This window comes from Dipodomys spectabilis, unplaced genomic scaffold (assembly GCF_019054845.1).
Source record: "Dipodomys spectabilis isolate Male_0828 unplaced genomic scaffold, ASM1905484v1 ptg000015l, whole genome shotgun sequence".
Taxonomy (NCBI): domain Eukaryota; kingdom Metazoa; phylum Chordata; class Mammalia; order Rodentia; family Heteromyidae; genus Dipodomys; species Dipodomys spectabilis.
Genome location: NW_024870692.1, coordinates 9,832,226 through 9,853,109, shown reverse-complemented (window position 1 = coordinate 9,853,109; position 20,884 = coordinate 9,832,226). Strand labels below are relative to the sequence as shown.

At 36.7% G+C, this 20,884-nt stretch overlaps 1 protein-coding gene and 1 non-coding gene across 2 annotated transcripts in view; both read right to left on the bottom strand.

Moving 5' to 3' along the window:
• Prex2 (phosphatidylinositol-3,4,5-trisphosphate dependent Rac exchange factor 2) overlaps positions 1-20,884 on the bottom strand; it is a 255,031-nt gene that overhangs the window by 102,381 nt on the left and 131,766 nt on the right. The window contains exons 15-23 of the mRNA XM_042666524.1: positions 20,684-20,756; positions 18,125-18,267; positions 17,872-17,964; positions 16,534-16,682; positions 14,854-14,939; positions 12,899-13,035; positions 8,746-8,863; positions 6,869-7,053; positions 3,932-4,093 (exon numbers count right to left, since the gene is read on the bottom strand). Of these exons, the coding sequence (XP_042522458.1) occupies positions 3,932-4,093; positions 6,869-7,053; positions 8,746-8,863; positions 12,899-13,035; positions 14,854-14,939; positions 16,534-16,682; positions 17,872-17,964; positions 18,125-18,267; positions 20,684-20,756 (1,146 nt within the window). The remainder of the gene's footprint in view (positions 1-3,931; positions 4,094-6,868; positions 7,054-8,745; positions 8,864-12,898; positions 13,036-14,853; positions 14,940-16,533; positions 16,683-17,871; positions 17,965-18,124; positions 18,268-20,683; positions 20,757-20,884) is intronic.
• LOC122096552 lies at positions 9,898-10,004 on the bottom strand. Its single transcript, XR_006145336.1, has one exon. It is a non-coding gene; the product is annotated as a U6 spliceosomal RNA (small nuclear RNA).

Below are 20,884 nucleotides of genomic sequence, written 5' to 3'. Positions count from 1 at the left end.
CTCTACTTTGGGATCTCTGTACCTCTGGACCATCTGTTTTCCAAATGGATGCTTCTCCCTTTAATGACATGGCAAGTTCTACTCATCATCGAGTACAAGCTTTCCTAAAAGGTGGGGCACCACTGCCAGCAACACCTCCCTATTTTCAATTCCTCATAACTTTTTAATGCATGAGTTCTCTTCCTTCACAGAAATATATTATCTTTTTCTTGGCCACCTCCCCTACTTGATTGTTGACATCCTGAGAAAAGATCTTGTCTGTTTTATTGACTACTCCATCCCTGGTACCCACACCAGTGTTTGGTAAATAGGAACTATCCAACAAAGTCATGGCAAATGAGTAAACCAATGAATCATTTCAAACAATCAGTGCTCCGTGTACTTTCTGATGAAGGCTTCTGTGCTCTTTGTTGAAAGAGAAAGGAAAGATTGGCTATAAGGTAAACTAAAAAGATGACTAAATTGCTCTAACTTAAAATCAAGCTCTATCGTTTACTAGCAAAAACCATTTGCTTCTTTGGGGCTTTGTTCCCATGTTTTGAGAATGTGGGATAATAACATGGCTTATAGGCTCACCAAGATCAAACTAGGTAATAGATAAAGACAAAGCAAACAAAAAACATTTGAGCAAAGCAACCTTGGGTCACCCTTAGCTACTCAAGATCTGATGATTACAACTCAAAGCCAGCCTGTACAGGAAAGTCTTTGAGATGCTGATCCCTAATTAGCAAGTAGAAAACTGGAAGTGAAGCTGTAGCTCAAGTTATAGAGAGCTAGTCTTTTTTCCTCTGCTTTATTTTTTCTAATAATTAAGTTGCCTTATTGTTATTATAGAGGTGATGTACAAAGGAATCACAATTGCATAAGTCAGGTTATGAGTACATTTTCTTTTATACAGTGTCTTCTTCCTCACTCTCTCCCAGTTCCTCCCTCTCATCTCTACCCACGAGTTGTATAGTTCATTTTTATCAGTGTTCAGTGAGCTACACTGCTGCACTTTTTCACCCTTTTTCCCTTGAGTTATGTATCCTCCTCCCCGCTATGTTCCCAAAGATACAAAGATATAGTCTTGAAAGAAAGAAGAAAGGAAGGAAGGAAGGAAAGAAAGAAGGAAGGAAGAGAGGGAGAAAGGGAGGGAAGGAAGCTTCTAAAATATGGTCATGGTTCTCATCTATCCCTTCAAAATTTCTGTATGAAAAACTTAGTACCCCAACTTATATGGAATTACTATTGGGAGGCTGGGCTTTGGGAAGAACAAATAGAACTGGATTATATCATTAGGCAGACCCCAGTGATGCACTAACCCGTATCTTAAGAAGAGTAAGAGAGCCCTGTGAAAGCTGGCATTCTCTTATTCAGCATGTGCTACTGGATACCTCTACCATGTCACAGTGCAGTAAGAATACTCCACCAGACCTAGAACTTTGATATTGTACTTTTCAGCCTTCAGATTCACAAGAGAAAAATCTTCTGTTCTCTATAAAATACCAGGTCATTTCTATTTGTATTTCCTTTATGGCCAGAGATGTTGATCATATCTTCATGTATTTATCAGCCATTTGTTCTTCTTTTGAGTATCATGCCTTCGCGTATTTATTAGCCATTTGTTATTTCTTTGGAGAATTTTCTTTTCACTTCATTTGCCCATATGTTAATTACACTGTTGAGCCTTTGGAGTTTAGTTTTGTGACCTACCTGTATATTCTGATTATTAATCCCTCCCTTGTCAGGTGTATAGCTGGCAAAAGTTTTCTTCTATTCTGTAGGCTGTCTTTTCAACTTACTGACTATTTCTTTTGCTATGCAGAGATATTAAGTTTGATGCAATCCCATTTGTCAAGCTGTGCTCTTGCTGAACTACTGGAGTTCTTTTCAGGAAGTCACTGCCTATGCCAAATGTTCTAGTATTTTTCCTATTCTTTCCCATAGTCATTTCAAAGTTTCAGTTCTTACATTTAGATCCCTGATTCACTATGAACAGATATTAGTACAGGTGAGTGATTGGAAACTTGTTTCAGTTTTCTGCGTTTGGATAGACAGTTTTCCCAGCACCACTTATGAGATTATCTTTTCTCCAATGTACACTTTGTTTTTTGTTTTTGTCAGAAATCAGGTGATGGTAGCTGCATGGATTTATGTATTCTACTCTATTCCATTGGTCTTTGGGTCTGATTTTGTGCCAGTATCATATACCTTTTGTTACCATGACCCTGTGGTATTATTTGAAGTCCATATTTTAACTCATGGTAGGCCTTTTACCATTTAAGCTATGCCCTTATTCATTGAAAAAGCTGAGTTGGAGATAAAAGTCTCTTAGATATTTCTGTCCTGGCTGACTTTGAACATCGACCCTCAGATTGCAGCCTTCTATATAGGTAAGCCCCAGTATTTCTTATTTTGTTCAAGATTGCTTTGGCTATGGGATCTTTTGTGCTGACACATGAATTTTTAAGAGCTGGGTTTTGTTTTTTCAATTTGAGAAGATAATATTGATATTGTTTTTTCCGGTCCTGGGGCCTGAACTCTGGGCCTGGGCACTATCTCTCAGCGTTTTAGCTCAAGGCTAGTGCTCTACCACTTGAACCACAGTGCTACTTCGGCTCTTTCTGCTTATGTGGTGCTGAGGAATCGAACCAAGAGCCTCATGCATGCAAAGCACACATTCTACCACTGAGCCACCTTCCCAGCCCAACACTGAGATTTTTATGAGAATTTTACTGAATCTGTAGATCACTTTCATTAGTTTATCCATTTTCAAAATATTGGTTCTGACAATCCATGAGCCTGGGGAGCATCTTGGTCTTCTGGTGTACTTTTCAATTTATTTTTTCAAGGTTTTATGGTTTTCATTATAGAGGCCTTTCATTTCCTTGGATAAATTTACTCCTGAGTATTTTTAGGCTATTATGAATGGAATTGTTCGGCTAGTTTTCCTTCTCAGCCTGTTCAATGTTGTTATATAGAAAAGCTACAACATTTTATATCTTGATTTTATATCTTTCTATGCTGCTTGAGATGTTAACCAGACCTACAAGTTTTGAAGTGAAATCTTTATGGTCCTTCAAGTGTAATATCATATTATTTGTAAACAGGGATAACTTGACTTCTTCCTTTCCTATTTGGATCCCATTGATTTCCTTTTCTTCCGTCATTATGTTGAATGGCAGTGGAGAGACTAAACACCATTGTATTGTTTCTGAGGAAAGTATTTCAGTTATTTCTCATTTAGTAGGATGGTAATTATAAGTTTGCCATGCAGAATCTTTATTTTGTTGAGTTATATTCCTGTTCTAGGCTTTTATATTCTGTTCCTAGGTTTTTTAGAGATTTTTAGCATAAAAGGATGTTGATATTGTTAAAAGCCTTTTCTACATCAAATGAGATGATACTATGTTCCTTGTCTTTGTATGGTTAAAAATAAGGTATATGTATACATTTGTGAAATATGGTAATATCTTTTTGAACTATTAGAAAATACTTAAGAAAAAAATGTAAAACATGTCGTGTCTTGGGTGTGGTTACTAGTGGGAGAGAAAAAGAAGGTGAATGTGGTCAAAATGTTTTGTGGACATGAATGAAATGAAACATTTAAGTTTATTAGAATTGGTTTGGAAAGAATCAGGGGGTAAGAGGAAGAATGATGGAGAAAGTAAGATTGATCAAGATACATTATATGTATATATTGACAAGTCAGAATGAAACCCACTTACAACTAACTATACAAACAAACAATATAGAATTTAAAAAAGTTCCAGATCTCAAGTATTTGATTACAGCAACAGAAAACTCACTACAAGAATTATATAAATTTTATAATTATTTCAACAAGTTGGTAAATGGCAAATATATGAAAAATATCAGTATTCATTTCTAAATTGGGGTACCTAATAATTTCAGTAATAATTGTATATAAAATTTATGGAATTTTTACCTTTTTATAACTGGATATTCTCTGGCATATGTGTTCAATTCTTCCACTACACACAGCACTGAATTTACTCTGTAGGTCAGCTGGAATCACTTCATTGAGAGAATTAAGGCTGGTACAGTTTTGTACAAAATGATCATCACTTTTAGCAAGGGCCTCAAGAATCTACACAAACAAGACAATAAGAGAAAAAAACTTCAAAAGCAGCCACTATAGGGTTACCATAGGGTAATTTTCTAGTATTTCTAGTCTCTTAGCAGTTCTCAGGACTGCCCTGTATTGTGAGACACTGATATAAGGTTTTCTGTTTGGAATCCCAGGCTTCACCTTTTGCTGACCAGAAAAGCCTGCTTGGGAGGCCAGCCTGACGTGAGAACACATTTCCTATGTTTTAGTCAGTTGCTCAGAATGTTTTCCTCCCATCAGTTAGTGGTAGAATGAAAACCTCAGGAAAAGCAATTGGATCCTCATTGGCCACCAAGCAGTTAGCATGGACAGTAGAATTAACAATTGGCTTGATGAAGGAATGATTAAATGAAAAAGTTATCTTAGTAAAGTATAACTTAATATTTGTGCCATATCTGAAAGATGATAAACCTTCGTGTGGCTGGGCATGGTGGCAGAAGCCTATCAGCAAAGCACTTAGGAGATATAGGCAGGATGAACAATATGTTAGGGCCGGTCTGGGCTACAAAGGGCATTCAAGGCCAGCATGGGCTATCAGATGAGACCCTGTTTCAAAAATAAAATCATAAAGTGGCTGGGAATTTGGCTTAGTGATAGAGTGTTTGCCTGGCATGCATGAAGCCCTGTGTTTGATTCCTCAGTACTACATAAATAGAAAAAGCTGGAAGTGGTACTCTGGCTCAAGTGGTAAAGCACTCTCCTTGAGCACAGAGAGGCTCAGGAGCAGAGCCCAGGCCCTTAGTTCAAGCCCCAGGACAGGCAAAAACGTCATACACACAATGTTTTCAATTAGCAGATCTTTGAATATACTTGATCAATTGTAAGGTGGGGTTGGGGGGTAATTTCAAATGAATTGAGAATTATGTGATATACTTATAGTTAACATTTATGATGGTTCAGAAAACATCAGATCAATTATACCCTTAACTAATATGTTTATCATACTCTGTAAGGCATATAATGTACCAATGATATATTTATTTCATTTTAACTTCACTCTTCCTGTGTAAAGTTGTATAAACATAATATATAAAATAGCTACAGCTATACATAAAATGAGATATAGTATTTTGCAAATTTGAAATTGCAGAAAATAATTATAATAATGTGGTTCCAGACTCTTATAAGGATCTTATTAGTTGTTTAACATAGCTGAGGAGGGATTGCAGTTGGAAAACAAATCATATCTGCATCTGTATCTATTTATCTACCTATTTGATTAGAAATTCATCAAAATAATGAAGTTTTTAACTGACTTTCAAAATATAAAACAAAAATAAAATAATTAATTGAAAATAGCTCACTCACACCCATAGGATTGTACTTATAACCTGAATTATGGAATTGTAACCTCTACAACTACTCAATAATCAATGACAAACCTTCAGGAAGAAAATGTAATTTTAAAATTGCTCATCAAAATGCTATATTACTTTCTTCTACTTATTTTTTAATCCATATTCTAAGTGGCAACTAAAGATATTTGAAACAAAAGTTAAAATGAGCAAGGAAAAAGCAAAGAAGTTTCATCTCATTTTTCTCACTTGTGATGTCTGAATTCTCACAGAATGACATAAAAAGCAACAAGAAACAATAGAGCCCAGACATCTAACAGACACAGTGAAAGTCTAACTGACTTATCTCTTAGAGGGATATGAAAAGGAAGCAAAGGCCCCCTTCCTTTCCAACCACATGATTTTTTCCCTTGTGATGTGAACTCCCCAAATATGTTGGTCTCCCATAAAGACTGTAGGATGACTTCATTCCTAAACAAGAACCATTCAAATGCCTGTGCATGCATTAATTAACAAAGCTCTAAGTTTCTTGAACTTGTTGACACTACTAAAATTAGACATTTCCTATAGTGTATTTCATGACTTCAAATATTGGTCAGAGGATATTGTACATTTGAGTACAAATATTTAAAAACAAAATAAATATTTTAAAATAATAAGTATTAAAACAAAACATGCAGTAAGGCTGAAAACCATTTATGATCCTGAGTTAAAAGATACAAACTTAATAGATCCTGTAAAACAGAATTCTAGATACCCAGAGTGAGACCAAAAGAGGATAGTCTTAGGAGAGAATCACAAAGGTGCAATACCCAAGCCTCTTCATATGTACACAAAATAAGATACATTCTGAAATGAACTCCAAAGACATGGAAACAAAGGACTTTTGTTTTAATTTGTTTTTTTCTTTTTTGATGACTCTGCATCCTTTACCTTAAATACAGTATATTCATGTGAACATCTGTGGGAGGGTAGAGGGAAGGCACAGAATCAGAGGAAAATGGAGAAAAAGTGCAGGAGTGGAGCACACTGGCTGCACTGGCATTGATGAAAGTGAGCTATGCAACTCCTGGGTAGAGAAGGGAGGGAGGGAATGGCAGAGAATGAGGGAAGAGATAACACTACCCAAAAGGAAAGGTACTTAATGACTGTTGTATTTAAAGCTAACCCCGCTGTGTATCACCTCTAATACAATAAAATACATTTTAAAAATTAGATCCTGTAAAATCTTTGTCATATCAAAAACCTTTGCCCTGGCAAGAGTCCCATCTCCATCTCATATAATTAACATGGTGTGCCAAACAGTAATAAAAGGAAGACTGCACACATATAATGGGAAGAAGAGACACATACACACACACACACATACACACACCCCAAGTTAAGTGGGAGACGGAGATCATTTGCTCTATTTTAGGAGCCTAAGTGTCACAGGCTGTTGTCACAGGCCGAAGCATACCTTGGCAGTTAAGCTGAAGAAACCTTTAGGTTCGATCATCTTCTCCACCACATTGCACTTTATCCCAGCAGTGCTGTCATACTCATACACAACCCCATACTCCAGGTGGACATTGTCCACTGTCAGGCTCACGTGCTCTTTCTTCCCATCAATGATGGCCATGGTATTGAACTTGTCGATTACCTCTGAAACCAGATCATCATTCAGCAAGCTCATGAAGCGTTTAAACATCTCATCAAAAATTGTTTTGTCCCAGCATTATTTATAGAGCTCCTTAAAGGATAGCTAAACCAGATGTACTAAATGATGTAACTAGTCGGTTATCACTTTGAAACATATAAACATTTTTTGAATAGCAAATGCTGTCATGATAAGAATATGAGATCCAAAGCTTGTATTTTAGTATAATTAGTCTTACCTGTATATCTACTTTGGCTTGTGATCCACAAGTCTAAATATCTATAACAATGTAAACGCTATAATAGGATTCTTTTTTCTTTTCTTTTTTTTTCATTAAAAAAAAGACACTGGAACCTGTGTCTCCTGCTATTAATCCTAGCTACTTGGGAGATTGAGAATATAAGAGAATGTGAGGATCAAAGTTGGAGGCTAGCTGGGCACCTGTGGTTTACACCTGTAATACTAGCTACTAAGGAGGCTGATATCTGAGGATTGTGGTTCAAAGTCAGCCTGGGTAGGAAAGTACATGAGGCCTTATCTCCAATAAATCACTGAAAAACCAGAAGTGGTACTGTGGCTCAAGTGGTAGAGCGCTCGCCTTGAGCTGAATTGCTGAGGGACAGCACACAGGCCCAGAGTTCAAGTCCCTTGAACAAAAGAAAAAATAAGTTGGAGCCGGGCGCCGGTGGCTCGCCGCTGTAATCCTAGCTACTCAGGAGGCTGAGATCTGGGGACTGCGGTTCAAAGCCAGCCTGGGCAGAAAAGATTGTGAGACTCCTATCTCCAATAAACCACTAGAAAACCGGAAGTGGCCCTGTAGGTCAAGTGGTAGAGCACTAGCCTTGAGCTAAAGAGCTCAGGGACAGCGCCCAGGCCCAGAGTTCAAGCCCCACAACAGACAAAAAAAGAAAAGAAAAGAAAAGAAAAATAAGTTGGAGGCCAGCACAGGCAGGAAAGTTAAAGAGACATTTCTCAGCAAATAGCTGGTGCCACAATTACAAACATATTATATGTGGGTGTGGGTATATATGCCTCTGTGTGTGTGTGTGTGTGTGTGTGTGTGTGTGTATAGTATTAGTATTTAATCCTGTGTGTTTACATATAAAGTTATCTTTCAGGAATTACACACCCTCAAGACCAAGGCTTTTCTTCGTTTAATGAGCAAACAAAGCAAATTTTGTTAAAATGGGGATTGTAATCTGGCAGATTTAGGGTGAAAAGGAGGATTTGACTTTAATGATGCTAATTCTGCTGGTTTCTGAGCTATATGAAAACAGCAGTATTTAACTCCAAAACAAAGCCCATTTAACTCCAAACAAGAAAATACAACACAACCCAGATTCAAATGCTTATTCTTTAATCTTTTGACTAACTTGAGCAAGGCCCTTAACTTACCTAGGCCTCAATTTCTTCTCCTTCCCAAAAGGATGGTGATCATCACAATTGCTTGATGACATTTCCTACTTTGAAAACTAAATGAAATAATTCCATGTAAAAAAAAAAAACTATCTTAAAAATACCTACTAATCGGATACAGCTTGCATGTTCACTACTAGTTCTTATTACTTATGCATTTGAAATGACATCTATTTGGAAACAATGACTTTAAAACATCATGGCCTGCAAATCTATGCATGATCTTCAATATCTGGAAGTTGCCTACAGTGTATTATAAACAAAGGAGAAGAGAAACCTACCTTCTACCTTGTAGTCAAAAGCATCCCCTGCTTCATCCCCTGGGGTCCTGGCACTGGACTTCTGGAGGTCCTCTTGAGCACTCTCAATGCTGTTATAAACCCACTGTATGGAGTCTTGCTGGAAAAGAGGGGAAAAGAAAACCTCTGAGTCATCACTGTCCCCTGCAGTATGCATTCACTTCACAAACCTGCTTTAGAAGAAGAATGGGCCACTGTATTTATTCCTCCAGTTTGTTTTAAAATAGTAAAGTAAAAACAGAAAGAAAATTAACAAAAGACTATAAAGTCAGTGACAATCCACCAAACTTTGTTTTTACATTTTGGCTTATTTTCCAAAGGTAAGTTTTGTGTAAATTTACCTTCCAATGATCCATGACTTAATAGGATATATTTCTCAAATGTTTTATTTAAATGCCACAAATACATTTCCTAACAAATGGGGCAATGTCATTCTTTCTGATGGAGGCATAGAATTCCATGGTGTATATAGACCACATTTTCTTGATCCATTCATCTACTGAGGGGCATCTGGGTTATTTCCATATCTTAGCTATGGTAAATAATGCTGCAATAAACATAGTAGTGTTGGTTGCTTTAGTGTGGTCTTGTTTGTGATCATTTGGGTAAATGCCCAAAAATGGGATTGCTGGGTCAAGTTTACATTCCCACCAACAATTCAGTAAGGTTCCCTTCTGTCTACATCCCCTCCAGCATCTGTTATTAGAGTTCTTGATTATAGCCATTCTAACTGGGGTGAGGTGGTATCTCAATGTTGTTTTGATTTGCATTTCTTTTATGGCTAGAGAGGTTGAGCATTTCTTCATGTGTCTATTGGTCATCCTTCTTTCCTCTTCAGAAAAGTTTCTCTGTAAGTCTTTAGCCCACTTATTTATTGGGCAGTGTTTCTTTGAGGATTTGTTGTTGGGGGATTTAATTTTTTGAGTTCTAGGTGCATTTTAGATATGAGACCTTTGTCCATTGTATGGCTAGTGAAGATCTTCTCCCATTCTGTGGGCTTTCTATTGATCTTGCTAGCTATGTCCTTTGCCCTGCAGAAGCAATGCAGCTTCATGCAATCCCATTTGTCCAAAATTTCTTTGATTTGTTGTGTTTCTGGGTCTCTATTAAGAAAATTTCGGTGTGCCAAGGAGAAAAAATATGGAATGCTTCACGAATTTGCATGTCATCCTTGCTCAGGGGCCATGCTAATCTTTTCTGTATCGTTCCAATTTTAGTATATGTGCTGCCGAAGCAAACACGTTAATAGCTTTTTTAGTGAGCACATGATCTACAATTGTACAAACTTTTTTTAAGTGCTCTGTTAACACTAACATATATTTTACTACATTTACTGATGCTTTGAACTGCACTAATAAGCAAATTAGAAGAACATCTTACATCTTACTAAGGATCCAAGTCATGTAACTATCTTTGAATCCTCGGTGTCATAAATCATCCTAGATTTTAATTAAATGAGCAGTTTTGATTTTATTGGGAGAATCAAGGGAGATAAAATGACTACCAAATAAGTGTTACAACTTCTTCATTACTTTAAGGCTCATACTTTTTCTTAATAAGATGATAAATCAAATCGAACTTCATTGCTGAAGTATGATACAATACATAGTATTCATCTTTCTGTTGTATCAGCTTCACAATTGCATTTAATAATTATACTGTTATATATCACTAACATGTCCATTTAGGATCTCAGGATGTAGTGAAACCCAAAATCTAGAATGTTTAGGGACCATTTTTATCAAGTTATCTGGGTTTAATCCCCAGAAACACAAACACACAATGTTGGTTATTTGTCACCTGTAATAGCTGCCAACATACCTCACCCCCAGAAATCACCCCTTGTATAGCTGTGCCTTCTTACAGTGACTCTGGACTTGGACCTGTGACTTGGTTTGTCCAAAGGGATACTACAAGTATCTAAGAGCCAAGTAGAAACCTTATTTCTGGTATCATCTTCTCCTGAAATCCAAATATCATTACAGAAAATAAAATCCTGAGCTGGCACTGGTGGCTCACGCCTGTAATCCTAGCTACTCAGGAGGCTGAGATCTGAGGATGGTGGTTCAAAGCCAGCCAAGGCAGGAAAGTTAATTTGAGTCTTATCTCCAATAAAGCATCAGAAAACTGGAAGTGGCACTGTATCTCAAGTGGTAGAGTGCTCGCCTTGAGCTGAAGAGCTGAGGGACAGCACCCAGGCCTAGAGTTCAAGGCCAGAAACCAACCAAAAAAAAAAAAAAAAAAAGAAAGAAAGAAAGAAAAAAAAAGACAGTAAAATCCTGCTACAGACTGCAAAAAGAAGCCATAGCAACTCTGAAGGACAGCCTGCCACAGGGAGTGGGAGACCATGAAGAAGGATCCCAGCTACCAGGTCAAGTCCTAGGAAGGAAGCCACAGTAACAGCCTCACAAATGTAACCACCCAGTCAAATTCAGAGATTGAAGCCAACAATAGTGTCTTAAGCTACTTAATTTTGGGGAGGTCCATTCGGTGAGGACAGATACCTACGCAAGCATTTTACTTAGGGAATTTTTTTAATTGACTTAGGGAATTTTTCTACCCATTTTTTAGTCATTTCTCTGATCAACACTCCAAAAAATGCAGGCACAGAAAGTGAAAAGGAATAAGACTCAAATCAATTTACATAGTTATTAAAATTCTGTCAGAAGTGGCAAGGTTTAGATAAACTCAGAAAACTTGCAAAATGCGCCAGGAGTTGGTGTCTCATGCCTGTAATCCTAGCTACTCAAGAGGCTGAGATCTGAGGATTATGGTTCAAAGCCAGCCTGGGCAGGAAAGACCCCGAGACTCATCTCTAATGAACAACTAGAAAACCGAAAATGGTGCTGTGGCTCAAGTGGTAGAGTGCTCGCCTTGAGCTGAAGAGCTGAGGAAGAGTGCTCAGATCCAGAGTTCAAGCCCCATGACCAACACTCCCCCCCCCAAAACAAAACAAAACAAAACAAAAAAAAAAAACCTTGCAAAATGCATTTAGTCTTATAGATGAACAAATATTTATGGAGCTACGACCAACCAGGGTAAGCTACAGGTCCTGTATAGATTCCAGTTTTTTGTGCTTGTTTTAACAGCTAACAAAATTCATCGGCTTTTTTCATGTAGGGCCAGTATTTTTGAAGGACATCAGCCCTGGCTGGTGAGCAGGCAGCCACTCCTCTGCCCAATTTGAACAGAAGGTAATCCTCTCAAATTCAGAAAGGAATACTTCACCAAATCTAACAGGAAAAATACAAATCTCTCTTAAAGTCTTTCTATTTCTAGCTGGTATCACTGATAAAATTTTCTCCTATAGGCCAATATTCACTTTCTCTTCATGAGATTAAAAAAAAAAACTTTGCTCATAAAGTTACTATTTTATTTTTCTGAAGCACATATGGATCCAAGGACAGTGGTGAAAAATTTAACTTAAATAACATTAAGAACATACTGTATTTTTTTAAAGCTAAATCCAGTTACCTCAATAAATGTATCCAAAAATTAACCTCAGACTCTATAAACCCCCACAAGTGTTACATTTTCAGAATAGATGAGTAATGAACAGTGCATTTATACTTCATGCATCTGGACAGACATAGAATGGTCACTGCATCACAAAGCAATTGCAAGTAAACAGCCCAAACCTCTGATTAATTTGTTGAAAGTAAAGTCCCAGGCTGCCAATGTAGCTTAAAGAGAAGGCATTTGCCTAGCATGTACGAGGTGTGGGTTCAATCCCATAGTGATAGAAAGAAAACACTTTTTTTTGTCGGTTGTGGGGCTTGAACTCTGGGCCTGGGTGATGTCCCTCAGTACCCACTTTTGGCTTTTTCTGTTTATGTGGTGCTGAGGAATCAACCCCAGGGCCTCATGCATGCAAGACAAGCACTCTACCACTGAGCCACCTTCCCAGCCCTCCAGTGTACTTTTTAATATTATAATAATAAGGTGTAGTCATTTAAATAGTTTATTAATTCTAATTAATTTTGCAGATAAAAGTCATTGTGAGTCATGTACATGGTTTAAAGGGGTTTAAAATTTAATTTAGATCTGTAAACTGCAGACTCTCCAACATTAAACTACACTTTGCCCTGGGTCCTCTATGCAAGTTTTCAATCAGATCCAGATAAACTGAGTTTACCTTCATTGGTCGCCTGTATTTCCGGCAGGCTGTCACGTGGGCAATGACACTAGCATGTGTCTCTTTGCTGACATTGATCCCATTTACTTTGATAATACACTGTCCAGGGTGAAGGCCAGCTGCTGCAGCCACAGTTCCTTTAAGGCAAGGGAAAATTGGGACAAAAATGAAAACAACAAGATTCAACTCTGTCATACAATGGAAGCAATTTTAACATATAAAATCGTTCTAGCTCCTATGGTCTTGATAAATTTGCTTCTGATGGTATTACCTCCTAATAGTTTCTGATTTTTAATTCACATTCAAACTATGATTAACAGAATATTGTTTGCCACTTTGGAAGGAATTAATTTAAGGAAGAATCACAGTAACCTTTATAATGCTAATCAACCTTTTTTCCTTTCAAATGTCTGGTGAAGTAAGTTTCTAAATATTTTTATATAGTAGAAAGCATATGCTTTATTTCTTTGCTTACAAAATCCTTAAATATTGAAATAGTATTCACTTTTGTTTTTCTAAGGCCAACAATTTAATATTCCTGTAAAATGTAATTGTTAAGGGATAAAAAATCTAGTAATGATGATTAGACTGGGTATCCAAAGAAAAATAAAGCGTTCAAGTCTTGTGAATTTGTAGAAAATGGAAACATGTAGACTATATCAACTTTCCAGTCACTTTGTTTGCATAGCTACAGATTTAAATACAGAAGCAGTATATTCTAATCAGTAATTTAAGATTTTTCTTGACCTTCCAATCATTGATATTGGATAGTCTAAATCAGTCAACACTAATAGAGCACTATTAATAAATATAATATATAATTATGTATTTTATAAATATTGTGTAAATTATATTGTAAGTCATATCAGTGGTTAAAAACTGAGCATATATATTGGAAAAGAGTTACTTTGTAAGCAATTGCTAATACAAAGGAATTATTAAGCAGCTTTAAGAAAGTTTATATTTAAGAACAGCTGGGCATGGTAGCTTATATCTGTAATCCTAGCTACTCAGGAAGCTAAGATCTGAGGATCATGGTTTGAAGCCAGCCCACTCAGGAAAGCCCATGAGACTCTTATCTCTAATTAATCCCCAAAATGCTGGAAGTGGAGCCGTGGCTCAAGTGGTAGAGCACTAGCCTTGAGTATAAAAGCTGAGGGAGATACTCAGACCCTGAGTTTAAGCCCCAGAGGAGGAGGAGGAAGAGGAAGAGGAGGAGGAGGAGGAGGAGGAGGAGGAGGAGGAGGAGGAGGAGGAGGAGGAGGAAGAAGAGACCACACTTTTGGTTGCATGGCAGAATACAACAAAAATACCTGCACCCCTATTCACCCAGGCCAGCTCATATCAGACCTATTCACCAAAGCCAGCTGCTATGTTTAGTAACATAAGATCTATTATGCCCTTCCGTTATTACTACTGTCAGCATAAAAGAAAATTCATATCACTGAAGACGTCAATAACTGATTTGCCTTTCAAAGAGAATAAAAAGAGGTTTTTAAGTCATTAAAATTATTTAATTTAAAATGAGTAATATGGTAAGGTTTAGCCAAGAATTCGTGAGAATTCTTGAAGAATCTACATCACAACAGGTTATAAGACCCACAGAGCACTTGGAAGCCTGACCACACATTCTTAAATTACTAACAAAAAATACATTTATATGCAGTCAAGAAAAATGCAAACAGACAACTTTTAAGTTCATTGTATCCTTCAACTAAACAGAATGTACAGAAAAGTAAGATATGAAGTGTCATTTTAAATTAAATTTTTAACAATAATGAATGTATTAGAATTTCTAAAGTTTTTTTAAAGAAATATATTACCAGAATGCCATTCAATAAGCAGAATGAAAAAAAAAAAGAATAAGGAGAAAATAACTTAAATATATTCATGTTCTATAAGGACCAGCCAAAAAACGGTGTGGAGGTGTTTAGCATGCAAAATGAATTTCTTACCTCTTCCTACTGCATGCACAACTGAAGGCCCAAATCCTCGAATCTGGAATCCAAGTCCATCGGCTGAATCTGGAATTTTCACTGTCCTAAAATCAATCCGAAAGTAAAGCAAGATAAATTTTACGTGCTACAATTGATCAAAAGGATAGTCTTCTACACTTTTGCTTATTCATTTAATCAATACACAATAAAGGAATTACAGTGTGAAAGGCACTGGTAGGAAGCCCTTGAAAACAAACATGGTCTTTACGTTCACATAGACATATGAAATGCATCGATATAAGTGCTAAAATTAAACACAGTTGTACCACGGTATATTCTGGAAAAAGAACCTGCTGTGGGAAGGAAAAGGAACAGGTAAATCTAGCTTTGAATTCGCTCCTCCATACTTAAAATAATTTAGAGAAGCTCCTTAAGTTCATTGACACAGAAAGCTTCATAGAACATACACAGAAAAACAACACTATTGAAGCCAGGCCTCCAGTGGCTCAGGCCTGTAATCCTAGCTACTCAGGAAGCTGAGATCCGAGGATGGTTTGAAGCCAGCCAGGGCAGGTAAATCCATGAGATTCATTTTTTAATTAGCTACCCAAAAAGAAGTTGGAAGTGGAGCTATGGCTCAAGTGCAAGAGAATTAGCCTTGAACACAAAACCTCAAGGACAGTGGGTAGACCCTGACTTTAAACCCCAGAGCACCAAAAATAAATAAGTAAATACAAAGAAAGACAATGCTGTTAGCATATAATTTGCAGTGCACTGATGGGGGTACATTGAATGGCAAAGCCTTTGTACAACCACTTAAAGTTTTTTTTTAAGCGAGAGAAAATAAATGAGACCTCTCACAGAAGGAAATAAGCCATCAGAGAGCAGTAATGGAAAGCAAGGAATATTAGAAAAGATGTCACATCATGGGCACCATGGCTTACAACCTATAATCCTAGCTATTCAGGAGGTTGAAATCTGACCACTGTGGTTCCAAGCCAGCCCCAGTAGAAAAGTCTGTGAGACTCTTATTTCTAATTAACACCAAAAATCCCAGAAACGGAGCTGTGGCTCAAATGGTAGAACTCCAACCTTGAACAAAAAGGACAAGCATGGCCCTGAGTTCAAGCCCTAGTATGGCCATTAATGGGTAATATGATTACAAGAAAAAAAGGTCTTCCTTTTGAAAATTTTGTATCCTCTAAATTGTCCATAATAAAGAGGAGCATATTTTCTTATCAAAAGTATATAGATCAAGAAATGGATTTGGATTGAGTACTTTTTACAGGAACTATCATAGAATTAAGGAGACATACGCATGGAGTTTTTTCAGGCTTGATCTTATTGTTTATGACCCCTGAATTGTACCTCATAGCATGAGAAATCCAATAGCTCAACATGCAGTTCTTTATTCTCAATTTGCTGATTTTTTCAGAATCAAAGTCAACCTCACCCAGAGCAAGAAATTGTTGGCAACCAAAGGAAAGCATTATTCCATTGATATTGCCTGTTCAAGCATAAAGCATTTATCACCAAAAGAAACAGAATTCTTCCCATTGCTTAAAGACTAGTATTAGTGGTGAGGGGTATGTTAAATGCTCTAAGGTATGAAGTTGATTTTCAACATTTAATTTGTTAAACTTCCGTTAACCATCCACATATCATGTTTGTAATTCCACAAAAGTCATAACAACTTACTCCCTTGGCTTTGTGCTCACAAGAACTCTTAGAGGCTTTCTGCTGTTTAAGCATGACTTCAGGAAACAGTCCACTTCATTGAAAGGTCTCATAAAAACAAGGTCACCATTAATAGCAAAAATCTTCCTTCCAACTTCCATGCCAGCCATCTGAGAAAGAAATGACAAAAATAATTCAAATAAACTAGTAAAGGTTTTTAGCTTTTACAAGGCTGAGTTTTCCCAGGCTGCTTTTGAACTGAGATTCTCTGAGTCTCAGCCTCCCAAGTAGCTACGATTACCAGCATGAGCAACCAGTGCCCTGGCTAAGATACTCTTCTATCAGTCCAACTTCCTGCCTGCAAACTCCTGGCTTGTTTGACTGCCAGTTAATGATCAACACCAGGGAGAGGACACTTTTTATCAACAGCATAGTCTGATGAAGCTATGCTCTAAAGTGTTCTCTAAAAAAGCCTGAAATATCTTCTCATTGTCCAGGTTCAGTAATGGCATAAGAGACTCAACCAGAGTTCTTCTGTCTGGAGTTAATGTGCCATACATCAAGTTTTATTTTATATATATTCGCAGTTTATTTTTTTTTAAAAGACCTTGGCATTAGCAGGTGGGTGACAAGTTACCACTGACTATAAATACACTCTCAGTTCAAAGTTTTATTTTATTAATTCACACATCTGTTAGTAAGTGTTTGAGTATTGAGATATGTCCTTGTGCATTACGTATTTTACAAGTCAAGCAGCAAAGTGGCCATATTTCAACTGGAAAGAAAGCAGGAAATTCTGTTTAGTCCCAGAACCTAGAATACTACCTAGCCCTATCAACTATTAACTAAATATTTCTGAATAAAAGATTAAACACTAAGGTGATTCCTCTGTTTAAAAACCTGGCCAATTAAGAGAATGTCTGTCATAATCCAGTGAGAAAAAAAATTCAAGGCATGTCCTTTACTGATGGAATTTATGTTCATAGAAAAGACAGACATGGTGGGAAAATCCATTTTCAATATATTTCAATACATTCCTTAGGTGAAGAAGTGGTCCACGTGACATACATAGTAGAGCTGTCATATCCTGCATTATATCCTAGGCAGTCAGTCCCCCAGGGCTGCCTCAGGCACACAGAAGAGGGCCAGAAGTTCAGAGCTGCAATACCCTCACCGCCCCAGCCTTACTTACCTCTGAGTGCCCAGGCAGAGCCTCGGGTGCCACAAATCCCAAAGAAAGCATATCCAGAGATACTACCTTTTGTAAATATACCCAATGATTAATTTCAGTTTACTCTAGAACTTTAATATTTGTATATACATGCAATAAATTTGAATGAAAGGACTAATTTGCATTACCTCAGCATTAGATCCCTTTTCTACCAACTTGATGATGGGAACTTTATTTTTGTCTTCTAGCCCAAATCCATAGCTGCCTTCATTAGACTTAATCTGAAATGTAAAATATTAATGTTGTTGATTAAACAACTATGAAGAAGGTTACTAATAAAATTGAATGATATGAGAGGTATTACTATCAGACATGTTAATGTTAGTACAGTTCACTGCTAATCGATAATCAACCCAAAATTTTATAGATTAATCCACCTACCAACAGTGATTTAGCTATCACATTTTCCACAACTTTTAAATCATGTTTCATAAGTCGATGTTTCATATTTGATCCTTCCATTTCCTCATCCGCAAAAAAACGGAAAAGCAGGGGCTCATCTTTGAACTCACTTTTTTCAAGGACTACAGAAATAGAGCAAAACAATTATTTCACTTCGTTAAAAAAAAACACACTTTCCATACCAGTAGGACTTCATATTTCCATACCAGCAAGACCTGCTTACAAACTAAATTTCATATTCCCAGACAAATCAGTCATAAATATCCCCAATTATTGTCTGTTTATATAATCTCAAGCCAATGCTTCCTTCTAGCTTACTGTTGTTACCTAAAGGGTTTCAGATCTTGGAAACAGTAGGATTTTTCTAAAATTAATTCTTCCTATTCTAATAAAGTCTGTTATTATCCAGATTAAAAGTAAAAGAATTTAAGTAAAAGGATATAAGAAGCTCAAAATGCACACACTCTAAATGTAGAAATGTTAACTTTTAGTAAACATTTTAATTTTTAATAGCCTGAACAATTATAGGAAAATTCAAATGGGTTGTGGTTTAGCTTTCTAAGTGTCTAGGGACACTTGTTTCAAAACTTCAAAGCAGAAATGTCTTCTGGATGAAATATGATCTTAGTTTCCATGAATTACTAATTATTTGATGTTTTAAAACAATGTTCTTGAATAAACCCTTTTATTTTCGTTTTTCCCCTTCCTTTCTTCCTTTTCTTTATGTGAAGGTATTGAGGGCCTTGAACTCAGGGCACTGTCCCTTAATTTTTTCACTCAAGGCTGGTGTTCTACCACTTAAGCCACCACCACTCAGCTTCAAATTAACCCTATTTCTAAAAGGGACTTATCTCCCCTTTAAACCTTTATGTTCTCCCCAAGCCCCTAAGATACCCAGTTTGTACTCAACAATATAAGATTTTATCTTTGGGCAACCTTTGTTTCACCTAAGGCTAAATACTGACAGAAGAGTTTCTACTGAATCAGATTTTGACAGCTGTCAAAAAGACTTTGAAAAGAAATCTATTTCTAATTCATCTGTCTTTAGTACCTTGAAGGCTAACTCATAGATCTAGTTGCTAAAAGGAACACAGTAGTCTCTGGTCACAATAGAAAGTCAGGCTTTGAGAAGAATCAGTCCAAGTTTGGGACTGGTTCTGAGTATGACAACATGAAAGTTACTTTAACACTCTGAACTTTAATTTTCTCATGTTCAAAATGAAGGCAATTAAAACCTTCATAATGTTACATTAGACTAAAATGAGGTAATGCATGTAAATAACTTGGCATATTGCAAGCAATCCAAAAGAACCTTTTACTTCATTATTTTTTCAGAGTCCCAACAAGTAATTATTGACCAGATGGATGGAATATATAATGGATAGAAGATTAGATGCAACATGAATTAAATGAATCCACCAGCCAATAAGTAATAGGCAGCATGAGCTACAGAAGACCACAGAAATGAGAATTTATTTCTGATTGGGTCAAGTCTTGTCTGAATGACCTAAGCAGAATTCACATGGTGCTACAGCTGTTTTCCCCCACAAAGATCCCATAAAAAAGGAGCAACAGAAAGAATCAGGAAAGATAGGAATGAGTCAAACTTGTTGTGCTTTAGTGATGGACTTTTAAAGGGATAACTTGTAACTCAATATTTTACAAAACTTAGACTCAGTACTTTAATATTCAGATCAAATTATTGTTGCTGATACTTTAAGGTAAAGAGAAAAACCACTGAAACTTTGGGGATTTTCTGTTTGATATTACAGTTTTCATTCTTTATAATGAGGCAATTTCTTCCAATCAGTCATTTTTTTCTTTGGGTAATAATATTTCTATATCATAATGTAGTGATCTAGGCAGAGCAAGATATCACAGAATTCTTCAAAGAATAGGCAATAAACAACTTTCTAAAAACAACTAATAGATATGAGTGCTATCAAATATGTTTACAATCATAGTGGTAACTGAAAATATAATGTTTGAATTTAATCCCTTCCACCAAATATCTCTATAAGATGGTACAAATCTGGAGAAGTAAAACTAAGTCACTAAGCAAGAAAGACACTCAAACTCTAATAATAAGGAAACATCTTCCCAGAGATCTATAATTTAATTCTCTAAAGTAACATCGAAAATATTTTCCTAAAAAGAACAATAAACATTTAACCACATTTAACCACAGTTAGTTGTATATTGTTACTCAAAAGTAAACCAGGATTCTGTAATTTGAAATCAATATAAAGATGTATTTGAGCTTTCTGAAAGCTAAACCAAAGTACTCACTCAAGCTCGGCTCTTGTGAAATTAGTAAATTCTGGAGAAAGGACAGCGAAGTTATGGCAGCTGGTAAATGACAGCAATTTGACAGACACAACACTAGTGGTAAAATGGATTGCAGATGGTGTGACTCAACATGAACCCAGGGCAAGACTCAGTCTTGCTGGTTCACATTGACCTCATTGGAACCCTGAGTCACTCCCATGTCCCAAGAAGAATCCAAACAATGAATTACATCTGTAAACTTCTCCTCACCATGGTGCATAAATCCATTGTCACACAGTCCAACACCAAATATCATTGCCTCTTCTCTGGTGCGGCAATCCCCCTGTGAACCAAAGAAGCATTGTGCATGTTACTAGGCAACCAAAGGTTTGGCTGGGTCTTAGTAAATTCCATATTCTCATACTGCATTCAGATAAAGCATTCATACAGTACAGCATCCATGGCTTCATA